General features: G+C 42.4%; 1 protein-coding gene and 1 pseudogene across 1 annotated transcript in view; both read left to right on the top strand.

Moving 5' to 3' along the window:
- LOC137214783 (zinc finger protein 665-like) overlaps positions 1-5,961 on the top strand; it is a 28,077-nt gene extending 22,116 nt beyond the window's left edge. Inside the window, exon 4 of the mRNA XM_067719028.1 lies at positions 233-5,961. Within this exon, the coding sequence (XP_067575129.1) occupies positions 233-2,193 (1,961 nt within the window). The 3' untranslated portion in view covers positions 2,194-5,961. The remainder of the gene's footprint in view (positions 1-232) is intronic.
- A 6,474-nt stretch (positions 5,962-12,435) lies between these two features.
- LOC137214765 (zinc finger protein 665-like) overlaps positions 12,436-13,217 on the top strand; it is a 349,647-nt pseudogene continuing 348,865 nt past the window's right edge.

The following is a 13,217-nucleotide window of genomic DNA, read 5'->3' on the forward strand; positions in this document are numbered from 1 at the left end:
GGTGTTTGACTAGGCTACCCTAAAATTAATTTGAATTACATGTGATTATTCTTTCATTAATAAAGGATCCTATTTCTTCAGTGTGTCAAAAATTTTGAAGGTCATGGTTGGGAAGTTTTATAACTCTGTTCAGGATAAGTATTACCTTTGGCGTCATATCACGTTTTCAACATGAAACATTTATTTACGATCTGTAATTAATAGGATACCTATGTTTCTTTATATCTTGTAGCTGTCTCTCATATACATGTGATCAAGAAATTAAAACCAAAAGCGAACAGTGACAGAGGAGAAGTATTCCAAACAGTGATGTTGGGAAGACATGAAAGCCATGAAATCAGAGATTTTTACTTCAGGGAGATCCAGGAAGACATGCATGTGTTTGAGTGTCAGTGGAGAGATGATGAAAGAAATTACAAAGGAATGCCTATAACCCATAGTGAAAATCTCACTGACAGAAAAAATCAACGTGGTGGAAGGGATACTGGAAACAAACTTATTGAAAATAAGCTTACATTAAGCTTTCGGGATGAACTGCATATATTTAAAAGTGAAGAGAAATTTGATCAATTTAATCAGGCTGACAAGAGTATCAACAGTAGTACCTCATTTTTACCACTTCAGACAATTTCTTCTATTGTCCAAACCAACATTTCTAGTACATATAAGAGTGACTTTATGCATCCTTCAGTACTGACACAAGACCAGAAAGCATACAAGGAAAAACCTTACAAATGTAATGAGTGCGGCAAAACCTTTCCTTATGGCTCAAACCTCAGTAGACATCAGTTAATCCACACAGGAGAGAAACCATATAATTGTGATGTATGTGGTAAGGTGTTTAGTCGAAATTCGCACCTTGTGTGTCATCAGAGAATTCATACTGGAGAGAGACCTTACACATGTAAAGAGTGTGGCAAAGCCTTTAATCAGCGCTCAAACCTCACTCGACATCAGGTCATCCATACAAGAGAGAAGGCATATGAATGTGACGTGTGTGGCAAGGTCTTCAGTCGAAAATCAATCCTTGGAAGTCATCAGACGGTGCATTTTGGAGAGAAATCTTACACATGTAATGAGTGTGGCAAAGCCTTTAGGAAGCATTCAAGCCTTACTCAGCATAAGAGGATCCACACTGGAGAGAAGCCTTACCTATGTGTTGAGTGTGGAAAGGCCTTTAGGAAGCATTCAAATCTTACGCAACATAAGACAATCCACACTGGAGAGAAACCTTACAGATGTGATGAGTGTGGCAAGGCCTTCAGTGTGCACTCAGCCCTGAGGAACCATCGGATAATCCACACAGGAGAGAAACCATACAAATGTGATGTGTGTGGCAAGGTCTTTAGTCGCAATTCAGTCCTTGCAAGTCATCAGAGGCTGCACACTGGGGAGAAGCCTTACAAGTGTCAAGAGTGTGGGAGGTCATTCATTCAACGTTCACTCCTTTGGATTCATGAGAAAATTCACACTGGCGAGAAACCTTACAAATGTAATGAGTGCGGCAAAGCCTTTCCCGTGCGGTCAATCCTCACCCAGCACATGAGAATCCATACTGGAGAGAAACCTTATATATGTGTTGAGTGCGGCAAAGCCTTTACAAAACATTCAAATCTTACTCAGCATAAGACAATCCACACTGGAGAGAAACCGTACAAATGTGAGGAGTGTGGCAGAGCTTTTACCCAAATTTCAAGTCTTAGCAGGCACCAGAGAAGGCACACCGGGAAGGAGACCAGTAAATGTAGTGTGTGTGTCAAGGCTTCGATGCAGCGTTCACAGCTTTGGGGTCACGAGAGAACTCACGCTGGAGAACTCCAGTGCAACTTATGTGGCAAGGCTTTCACCCAGCACTCAAACCTTGCGGCACATCAGAGGATCCATAGAGGAGAAAGACCTTATAAATGTAATAAATGCGATAAGGCTTTTGTCCAGAATTCACAGCTTTGGCGTCACAAGAGAACTCACATTGGAGAGAAATCTCATAAATGTAGTGAGTGTGGCAAAGCCTTTACAGATAGCTCACATCTTAATCGACATAAGATAATCCACACTGGTGAGAAGCCTTACAAGTGTCGTGAGTGTGGCAGAGCGTTCACCCAATTTACAAACCTTGCTAGGCATCAGAAGATACATACGGAAAAGAAACATCACAAAGCTGATACGCGTGGCAGTGCTTTTATTAAAAGCTGAAGCTTTGGGGATCATCGGAGAATTCATAGTAGAAAGAATATAAGGATTGAGATAAAACTTATGCAGGTGGTCAAGCCTTAAGATCAGAGACTCCATCAAGGAGAGAAATCATATAAAACCTTAAGTACGTGGCAAAGCTTGCAACCAGGCTTGTGGAACATAACAGAATTCTTACCAGAGAGAAACCTTCCACATGTAATGACAGTGACCAGCTTTGTCAGAAATGTGGACCTTTGTGGTCATGAATGAATTCACGTAAGATAGAAACTGTACAAGTGTGTCAAGGCCTTTAAGCAGTGACCTCAGGATCCACCACAAAGAATTCATACCGGAAAGAAACACTACAAATGTAACAAAGGTGATAAAGTGTTCAACCAGCGCTGTCAGTCGACTTACACATAAGAGAATTTATACTGGGGGAGCTAAATCTGCCAATGGAGAAAGGACATCTGTGGGAAAGTTTAATTATCTTCAGTTTGTGAAATTTTTTTATTTAGTTATTTGAGGTTTCTTGAAAAGGCTGCATTATTGTTGATGACCTGCAACCTGAAGTTAGAAACCTGTTGATGTCATAGTTTCATTACATGCTTTTCAGTTGTCACCATGATGGTCTCAGGAAAGGGATCAGTAAGATGAAAGGACCTACTTCTTGGGAATTCCCTGGCGGTCCAGTGGTTAGGACTCCGCACTCTCACTGCCAGGGACCCAGGTTCAGTCCCTGGTCAGGGAACTAAGATCCCACAAGCTGCGCTGCACGGCCCAAAAAAAAAAACAAAAAGACCTACTTCTTTAGGTGGGGTTTATTCGTATCCGTGTAACCAAGAAAAACTAGGACACAATTTTAAGATACAATATGATATAAATTTGAGAGCCTGGGGAGTGACAGAATAGATGAACACTAATAATACATTATTTGGCTGTTTGGGTTGAATGGCATATATAACAATCTCTTTCCATGTTAGACTCAAACAACTTACAGTTTTGAAAATGTATATTCATAATTTGCATTTAGCTATTCACTCCATGGTGTATCCTAGATTATTTCTGTGCCTATAATAAAAATACAGTGAAATTTCAGATTCTCACACCCTAATACCTGCCTCCCAACATTCATGGGTATACACGATATGATTATAATTTTGCCTGCCTTTTTGTGCATGGAGGCCAAAATTAGACCCATGGATTGCACCTTTACATGAAGTGAAAATAGAAATATAGTAAGGATACGAAAAATATAAGAAAACATCAGAAATTTCAGAAGTAAAGAAATATAACAGCCTATTTTTTGTAATTGGAGCACTCAGGGAAATAATTTGAAAGGATCGGTGTTCATGAGTTTCCTTTTTTTTTTTTTTTTTTTTTTGTGGTACACAGGCCTCTCACCGTTGTGGCCTCTCCCCTTGCGGAGCACAGGCTCCGGACGCACAGGCTCAGCGGCCATGGCTCACGGGCCCAGCCGCTCCGTGGCATGTGGGATCCTCCCAGACCGGGGCACGAACCCGTGTCCCCTGCATCGGCAGGCGGACTCTCAACCACTGCGCCACCAGGGAAGCCCCATAATAGCCATTTTGAAAGGCTATAAAAATCTATTTGAAGTTACAGTAATAAGTAATATGTTTCATAGTTTCTAAATTGTAGTAACATTCCATTTTGTTAGTCATATTTATCGTCTTTTTAAAATACTGTTTAGCCCAATTTGTATATTTAATTTGTATTTCCTTTTTATGGATTCAGTGAAGAATCTGGAGGATGCATAAATCAAAGTTATTTTCAGTTTTGTGTGGTATGAAAGTGTACGTAGAGCAATGACAGGTACAAAGCACGTGTTATATTAAACACAAAGAAAGAGGCCTCTCCCGTTCTTCATTTAGGTTGAGAGAATTGAACTGATACGAGATAATGAACCAAAGTCTCAGAATGTGGAAGCAGGAGACTTGTTGCTAATGTGCAGGTGCATCACTGGAATTTTTGGAAACTCGCTATGTTAATTTTATCTTACAGTGTATCTCTTCAGTTCCTCCCCGTCTTGCCCTTATTCCTGTCATCGTCTTTTCCTTCCATTAGTACAATGGAAACTGGAACTCATGTCCCCAACACCTTGTAGGCCATGGTTAGTATGATAGAGCAGATCGCTTTCCTGAGTTTGGTATGAGATACTAGATTATGTTTGTTTTGTTGAGGTATAATTTGCATATGATAAAATTCACAATTTTTAAGTGCACAGTATGGTAGGACTTGTATATTTACAACGTCCAACCACAGTATTTTCATCATTCATCACTCCCCTTTAAAAAAAACAAACAAACCTGCACACATTAGCAGTTATTCCATATTCCATCCCCAGCCACAAGGAAACATTAAGTTACCTTCTGTCTGAATGTGGCTCTTTGGGGCATTTCATATAAATTAAGTCATATAACGTGGCCTTATTTCTCCCTTCTTTCAGTTAGTTTACTCTCTACAAGCGTCATCCATATTGTAACATTTATTAGTGCCTCATAACTTTTTATTGCTGAGTAGTAATATCCACAGTTTGATTACCCAGTCGTCACTCATTGGAGGGGTTCTTTACACATTTTGGCTGTTAAGAAAAATGCTTCTATGGACATCTTTTACAAGAAGTCTTTGTGGATATGTGTTTTCCCTTCTCTCAGGTATATTTGTATAAGAGGAAGCTCTGATTGTGATATTATAATTTATGACATATAGATTTGGTCATTCAGATGAGTAATGCATTACTTCCACTCACACTCTATTTGGTGAAGCTGTTCTCACGGTCTTGCCTAGCTGCACAGTGGCTGAGAAATTAGGGGAACGCGTAGCTCTTGATGTGGAGCAATTAAAAGAGTGAAGAAAGTCATTATGTTGGTGTAATTACCATGCAACTATATGTGGAAATTAAAATGAATAAAAGTGAAAAATATAATTGAGAAGTATAATGTAAGAATTATTTCATGTCTTTCAGAACAAACATAACTTTAAAATAACATTTTAAGTTCACCCTCAATTGAGTATGTTTACCATTTCCAGGGAAATCCTGTTGACATCTCTGCTGCTTCATGGGAAATATTTATTGTAGCTTTCCCAATTTTGAACATCACTGAGTTATGATATGACAGTTATATTTCCATTAAGTTGTAGTCCAATATGAAAATACATTTAGAGATGACATTAAACTATAACTATTCTAAACTAGAATCAGAATATCTGTATTAAAACTTGAAGAATTATTATTTTATTTTATTTTTTAATTTATTGTTGGCTGCGTTGGGTCTTCGTTGTGCGCGGGCTTTCTCTAGTTGTGCTGAGTGGGGTCTACTCTTCGTTGTGGTGCGCGGGCTTCTCATTGCGGTGCCTTCTCTTGTTGCGGAGCACAGGTTCTAGGCTCTCGGGCTTCAGTAGTTGTGGCACACGGGCTTAGTTGCTCCGTGGCATGTGGGATCTTCCCGGACCAGGGCTCGAATCTGTGTTCCCCTGCATTGGCAGGCGGATTCTTAACCACTGCGCCACCAGGGGAGTCCCTGAAGAATTATTTTAGTTTGTTTAGATTGAGATGAAGCTGAAAGGAAATAAATCTGTAATTTAGACAACACTAAGTCCTCTAATAACTTTTGCCTCATTTGGAACACCTCATAGACTGGCCATGAGTTGCATGGAATATTATACTCTCAGGCCTTAGAACAAAGTCAGTTGATATATCTCTTCCCACAATTATCCTTGGCTACCTTGTCATTTAATATCATTAATAAAAGGGGTATTTTACTTTGATCTGAAAAATGTTTTCTTGAACATCTTTTTCCTTTACCTTCCTCTGTTTTTGAGGTGGGAATATGAAATTCCAAAATTCCAATCCCTTATCAATTATGGTGGCCATTTAACACAACTAGCTAATAATATTTGGGTGAAAAAATGGGATTATTGTTTCCATGAAAACAGGATAAAATCTAATAATGAAAAGGGTTTTACCCCTCAGCCTTCACCCTTCTTTGTCATCCCTCAGCCAGGTTGCTATTAGGACACCGAAGACTTAAGTGCTCATGGCGGTAGAAGGGTAGAGGACCTATCACACCGCCCACGGCACCCTCTGGACTTCCTGTTAGGCAAGAATGATAAACCTCCTACTTGTTTCATTCACTGTTTTCTAGGCAGTCGGTCACTTACAAAAACAAAAACACAAACCTGTTCTACCTGACAAATAAGATTATTATTTTGTTTTGGGATTAGAATGGAGCATTGGAGAGGGAATCCTGAAATTAATATTTGGTGGTTTGGAAAAATTCCATGAAAACATTACTTCCCTGATGAGTTAGATCCGTTTAGCCCATGTTGCCTAAAATTCACAATGTGTGAACAAAACGCAGCGTGACCGTTTACGACAGATGCTTAGTACACTATGTTGGAAAGTTATGGAAGTGAGGAATTCAGTGTCACAAATATATTTTACTTGACCGTTTGACCTACTAATCTGTGATTGTACCCATTACAGAAACTTTCTTTGCACTGATAAAATGCATTCATTCATGCTATCAGTAAGAAGTGATTCTGGGACTTCCCTGGCAGTCCAGTGGTTAAGACTCCACGCTTCAAATGCAGGGGCTGCGGTGGTTGAGAGTCCGCCTGCCGATGCAGGGGACACGGGTTCGTGCCTCGGTCCGGGAAGATCCTACATGCCGCAGAGCGGCTGGGCCCGTGAGCCATGGCCGCTGAGCCTGCGCGTCCGGAGCCTGTGCTCCGCAACGGGAGAGGCCACAACAGTGAGAGGCCCGCGTACCGCCAAAAAAAAAAAATGTAGAATGAAGGTGTACATGTATAATAATAGAGTGACAGGGTGTCCTAATATAAACAATGTGTTCTGGAAATGCCCAGATGAGAAGGGGAAATAAATGATTGGATTGAGAGAAGAGGAGGTCATTGGTGACTGGAAAAGAAAGTATCAGTGGATGGTGGATGTGAAAGCTTGATTGGGTGGGGTTCACGGAAGAACTAGAGGCAAGAATTGAAGACAAAGAACATAAACAAGTTTGTAGTATATTGTGCTCTGAAATGGAGCATAGAAAAAAGGTACTTAGTAGTGGGAAAATGTAGTTAATTAAGAATGCTTTGTTTTAAAGATGGTAGAGTGCATAAAAAGGTTTCGGCGTGTGTGTGTGTGTTGGTCCTTGTGTGTAAGGTGGGCAACACCACCATTTGTGTATGCTGATGAAAATAACCCCCTAAAAGTCAAATACATGATGCAGTGGAGGAAGGATGCCATGCGGTCCTGACACCGAGTGAAGTTGGCAACAAGGGCACAATCGCAGGGTCAGCCGCAGCCAGGAGCAGGGACAGACTCTTCACAGTTGATACTGAGGAGACAACACAGGCCCTGAGGCAGATGGGTGAGCCAGTTAGAGGAGATCTCTTCCCTTCGCTCCAGGGGCTCAATGAAGAAGAAACAGGGCCTCTGAGAGAAAAGATGGGAGAGGATGAATTGGACCTATGAGGGCCTGTAAAGGAAGGGCATGGAGCAGACACATAGGGAATGTGAGGGAACAGAGCCAGGAATCTGAAGTGAGACCAGTCAATCTGGGGGTGTGCTTTCTCCAGCTGTGATGAGCCACACGGGGACAGCACAGAGGAGGCACAGCTGGATGTGATGGGGATGCCAGGGAGGGCAAGGAAGTAGAGGGCCACAGGAGAATGAGTGCACACGTCCTTTGGGGCATCTGACTTGCACGGCTGTAAGTAAGTGACAGGGTGTGCTTGTCTCCATTATGGAAAAACAACCTGGATAAGGTAGGGGAGTGTATCCCACTGGCTTATCATTTTACCCCTGATGCAGACAAAACAAGCCTGGACTATAGTACATACTCCATATGTAGTCAGCAAATTAATGAGAAGAACACAGAGTGAAACTCGTACACCCTCCGGCATGGTCTTCACTTTGGGGGACAGATGTATGCAGGGATCCTTTGCCCTGGAAAGAGTGAGGAAGGAGCTGACCAGGAACAGCAGAAATGGGTCTAGCCGAGGGTCCTCCATCCAGACAATGCCCCTTACCCTCAACAAGTGCAAAGGGCAAGTGTAAGCTCAACCGGGACCGCAGTGACCTCAACCAAGGGGTAGCTGCCTCAGGCTGAGCAAGACCCATTTCGGAAATTAAAGAGCCTAAAATCAGCAGAAAAAGGAAAGGCCTCCCGGGTGCCTAGACCCTTCGATGGAGAAAAGTTCTTGGTTGTTTGCAATGACATTGGCTTAAATATTCACAGCCTCGAATGCTGACTTGATTGGGTTTGTTGAGATTGTGTAAACCAACAGTAGAAGGTAGAACAGCAGGAAGCTGGTGTCTGAACCGAACAGTAGACGGGAAGCTGGAAGACTTGAGGGAGGAAACGTAGGCAAGGGGCAGACAAACTGCTTTGTTCCTCAAGTCTCCTACTTGTGAAAGTATCACCATTACTATTCTAGAGAAGACAAAGGAAAAATATGCATAGAACCAATGTGTGTTTGTCAGAAAGACAAGCTTCTTTCCTAAATGGGCCCTCATTAGCTTACTGCATTCTATTCTACTAATTCCTGAACACCATTAAATATTGTTGAGGGTGGAAATGAAGTTATCAGACCTCAGGTAATCTAGTTTTACTTTCTCTAGTGTTCATATTAAAAAGAATATACCTCCCTACTAAATATCCATAGAAATAATGCAAAATCGATTATTCTTTAGGTCAAAATAATCCCAATGTCATCTGGAGACTATATATTTTACAAGCTTCGTTATCCATACCTGAACATTCAGAAATAGAAAACAAAGAGCTAAAATGCCTTCCAATTTTAAAATAAAAAATAAACTTTCCAGGTACTTTCAGAATGAATGTATAATGAAATTACATTATATTTAGATATTATTGATATGTATATGATGAAGTGAACAAGTTTATCTCAAGTGTGGAATAGAATAACAATTATATTAAAAATGCAGTTTGATGAATTAAAGTTCATATTTTAAAGGCAAGACAAGAAAAATACCTGCTCGACATTAAAGATCAACTTTTATTCTTCTGGTGCTAGCTACATAACTCCTTAAAAGATAACATTCCTTTCTCACTCCTGTAAGGGGTCATGGTGACTCACCACCTGTGTTATACATGCAGACATCTGTAGTGAACTTTATGTACAAGGTCAACCTATTATTTCCCTTAAAGATAACAATTGGTTCAAAAAATAGGCAGAAGATCAAAAGAGACATTTCTTCATAGAAGACATACAAATGTCCAATCGGCACATGAAAAGATGCTCAATATCACTAATCATTAGAGAAATGCAAAGCAAAACTACAATGAGGTATCACCTCACACTTGTCAGAATGGCCATCATCAAAAAGTCTACATATAATAAATGAGGGAGAGGGTGTGGAGAAAATGGAACCTTCCTACACTGTTAGTGGGAATATAAGTTGCAGCAGCCACTATGGAGAGAACAGTACGGAAGTTACTTTAAAAACTCAAAATAGAGTTACCATATGATCCTGCAATTCTTCTCCTGTGCACGTAGCTGAAGAAAACTCTAATTCAAAAAGATACATGCACCCTAATGTTCATAGCAGCCCTATTTACAATAGCCAAGACATGGAAGCAACCTGAGTGTCCATCAACAGATGAATAGATTAAGAAATGGTATATATACACAATGGTATATTACTTGGCCATAAAAAAGAATGAAATAGTGCCATTTGCAGCACCATGGATAGATCTAGAGATTATCATACTAAGTGAAGTCAGACACAGAAAGACAAATATATGATATCACTTATATGTGGAATCTAAAAAAATTGATATAAATGAACTTATTTACAACAGAAATAGACTCACAGACATAGAAAACAAACTTATGGTTACCACAGGGGAAAGGGGGGGTGGGGGGAATAAGGAGTTTGGGATTAATATATACACACTACTATATGTAATATAGATAACAAGGACCTACTGCATAGCACAGGGAAGTATATTCAGTATCTTGTAATAACCTATAATGAAAAAGAATCTGAAAAAAGTATATATTATATATATACTTTAGGATATATATAATATATAAATATTATATGTTATATGTGTGAATCACATATAACACTTATAATCACATATAACATAGAACACATATAATCACATATAACACTGAATCACTTTGTTGTACACCTGAAACTAACAACATTGTAAATTAACTATACTTCAATTCTTTAAAATGGTTAAAAAAAAGAGATAACAATTGGTGCAGAACACACTGGGTCTGACAACCTTGGGAGATAATGGGTTGCACCTAGTGGAAGTTTGTAACTTAAATACTTACTTAGGACCTTATTAATGATAATAGCTATACTACTTGTATTCTGCCTATTTTACAAGATTATTGTTTCTTGCATTACCAAATGTGTGACCGAGCCTCCGATAAAAATAATAGTGACTATGTGACTTGAAACAGTTGACCAAATATAGTCCTATAAGATCAATGATTGTAATAGTGTAACTCTAGATATGGGAAGAAGCAACAAGAGGGAACCTGGAGCATAACAGACTGGTAAGATAGGCGGTCCAGAGGCTTTTGTCTACTGTTAACAGGGCTTAGTCCAGTTACAGCACATCAAGGAGCCCATCCACGAAATCCTCACCTGACCTGGGAATGAGCATTCTTAGCACCGTGGGACAAATTGGTCACGAAATGCCTCCCAAAACTTGGTTGAAATTAAGACCGAAAGGGAAGGGGTTGTAAAATAGAGAATGTTGCTCACCATCCAGTTCTACAAGAAACAAGACATTAGCCACCGCAGTCACTGAACTACAGCCACCCTGACAGGAATTCAGGGCGAAGATCAGCATGAGGCACTCTCTTCTCTGCTCCGGGAAAACTGGCAGAACTGGCCCACAGATAGATATTTTTAGGAGACAATTTTATGAACCCAGTTTCTTGCATCTTCCCATAGTTAAAAAAGCACTGGGGCTTCCCTGGTGGCGCAGTGGTTGAGAGTCCGCCTGCCGATGCAGGGGACGCGGGTTCGTGCCCCGGTCCGGGAAGACCCCACATGCCGCGGAGCGGCTGAGCCAGTGAGCCATGGCCGCTGAGCCTGCGCGTCCGGAGCCTGTGCTCCGCAACGGGAGAGGCCACAACAGTGAGAGGCCCGCGTACCGCAAAAAAAAAAAAAAAAAAAAAAAAAGCAATAAAACCATTAATTAAGACAGCTGTTCCTCACCAATAGCAGTAACCTTCCAATACGTGTGCTTGTATTGCACTGTATCTCTTCCCCAAAATCACATATATACTGGCCTTCACCCGTACCTCTTCTGAGCAGTCCTCAGAGCTCTCGGAGAGACTGTCTCCCAGGTTATGATCCTCAGATTGGCTTAAATAAAATATTCCATTTCTACCTTAGATTGCCTATTTTTTTTTTTGTCGACAAATTTATACAGTTCATAAAAAACTTTTGCTCTTTCTTAAAGCAAAGATTAGGGACCTAAATTGTCACTGCTTAGCCCTCCACTCCTCACATCCAGGTCTTGTCCCCATCAGAGCCTCTGGAACTGAACACAGTTAAATTTGGCCTCCTGGGTGAATGGAGACTAGAAACAAAATGCTGTTCACAGCGTTTTAGTATTAAAGAGCCCATTCTACCCAGGGAGAGGTTTGTGTAATCCCTACAGAGATAACTCCAGTTGCTGTTTATTTAAACTGCTTAAATTAATTCTAACTGCAGGAAATGTTCCTGGCTCCAAACACCACCCCACATCAATCCCTCACTGAGATCCCAGTTCTCCCAGTTCAGGACGGGCGTTCAACCCTCTGGCAGAAATAGGTTCTGACTTAAACCGTTTTCAGCTTATTAAAAAGAAAATATCTTAATTTCCAAAATAAGTGGCCCACACAACTGTAAGCTTTTACTGTAAAACTATTAAAGACAATAACTTAAACTAAGCTGGAAGCAATGCTACCTCACACGACACAAAGATCCTAAAGCACGTCTAAACTTTGGAAAGAGCTTGGGAGGGAAACTAAGAGACGCGCAGACCACGCCCCTAGCCGGCACGCGCCCCTCCCTTTCGCCGTCGCTGCGCAGGCCTGGGCTCCTCACGCCCCGCCCCTTGTTGCTGGTGCTCCGCTCAGGTCCCGGCCGTAGCCCGGATGCGCACGCGCAGTTTCTTTCAGACCGGGAAGCGAATAGTGCGGAGCGGAGGTCACACTGGGAGCCGTGAGTTAACATTGTTTTTCTAGCTTAAACCTGCGCCTCGCAGTCCCTTCTCCAGACAGACACTGAAAATGAGCAGTTTCGAGGCAGGGGGAACTACCCCTCCCTCCCCATCACCAGCCCCGCAGCCCGGCGTTCCCTGAACGGGGCTCGGCTCCCTCCTCGGCCCGCCCCTCGAAGGATGGCGCCCAGGCCCCGCCCCCGGAAGCCCCGCCGGAGACTCTGCGCGCGCAGCTTTTTATGGACCGGGAAGCAGACCGTGCGGGCTGGAGCTTGCACTGCCCAGCGAGTTGCTCGTTTGCAGTGTAAATCTGTGCTGCGCGGTCCCGCTGACTCCACCCTCAGGGTCTTGGGAGTCACTATGGACCTTAACTCCCAGCAGCCGGCCCTCCGACCCAGTAAATCCAGACATCGCTGTTACAGGTCGGGTATGTTTTCCTTTGGGTTTGAAATCGTTCTGAGGCGGGTCCCGGTGCCCTTGGCTTTTCTACCTTCGGTCCAGGTAGACACCTCTATTCGTGACATTTTCCTGCTTTAAATCCTTTACTACCTCCGCCTTCCCCTATAAAGTCCTCTTCCGCGAGGTGGATTCGCGCCCCCCAGCCTCGCTCCTCGGCCCCTGGAGGGCAGCGCCGGCCGCCCCGCTCCCGGACAGGCCGCGTCCTCTCCCGGTCCTGGGGTTCTGCAGGGCCCGCCCCTCTCCTGAGGCCCCCCTTCCTCCCTCCCTCCCAGCGCCTCTGTCCTCGCGTCTCCTCAGGCCGGTCCTTCTGCTCCCCAGGCCTCCCCTTCCTAGTCAGCCCTTCCCCTCACCCCG

This window comes from Pseudorca crassidens, chromosome 20, assembly GCF_039906515.1.
Source record: "Pseudorca crassidens isolate mPseCra1 chromosome 20, mPseCra1.hap1, whole genome shotgun sequence".
Taxonomy (NCBI): domain Eukaryota; kingdom Metazoa; phylum Chordata; class Mammalia; order Artiodactyla; family Delphinidae; genus Pseudorca; species Pseudorca crassidens.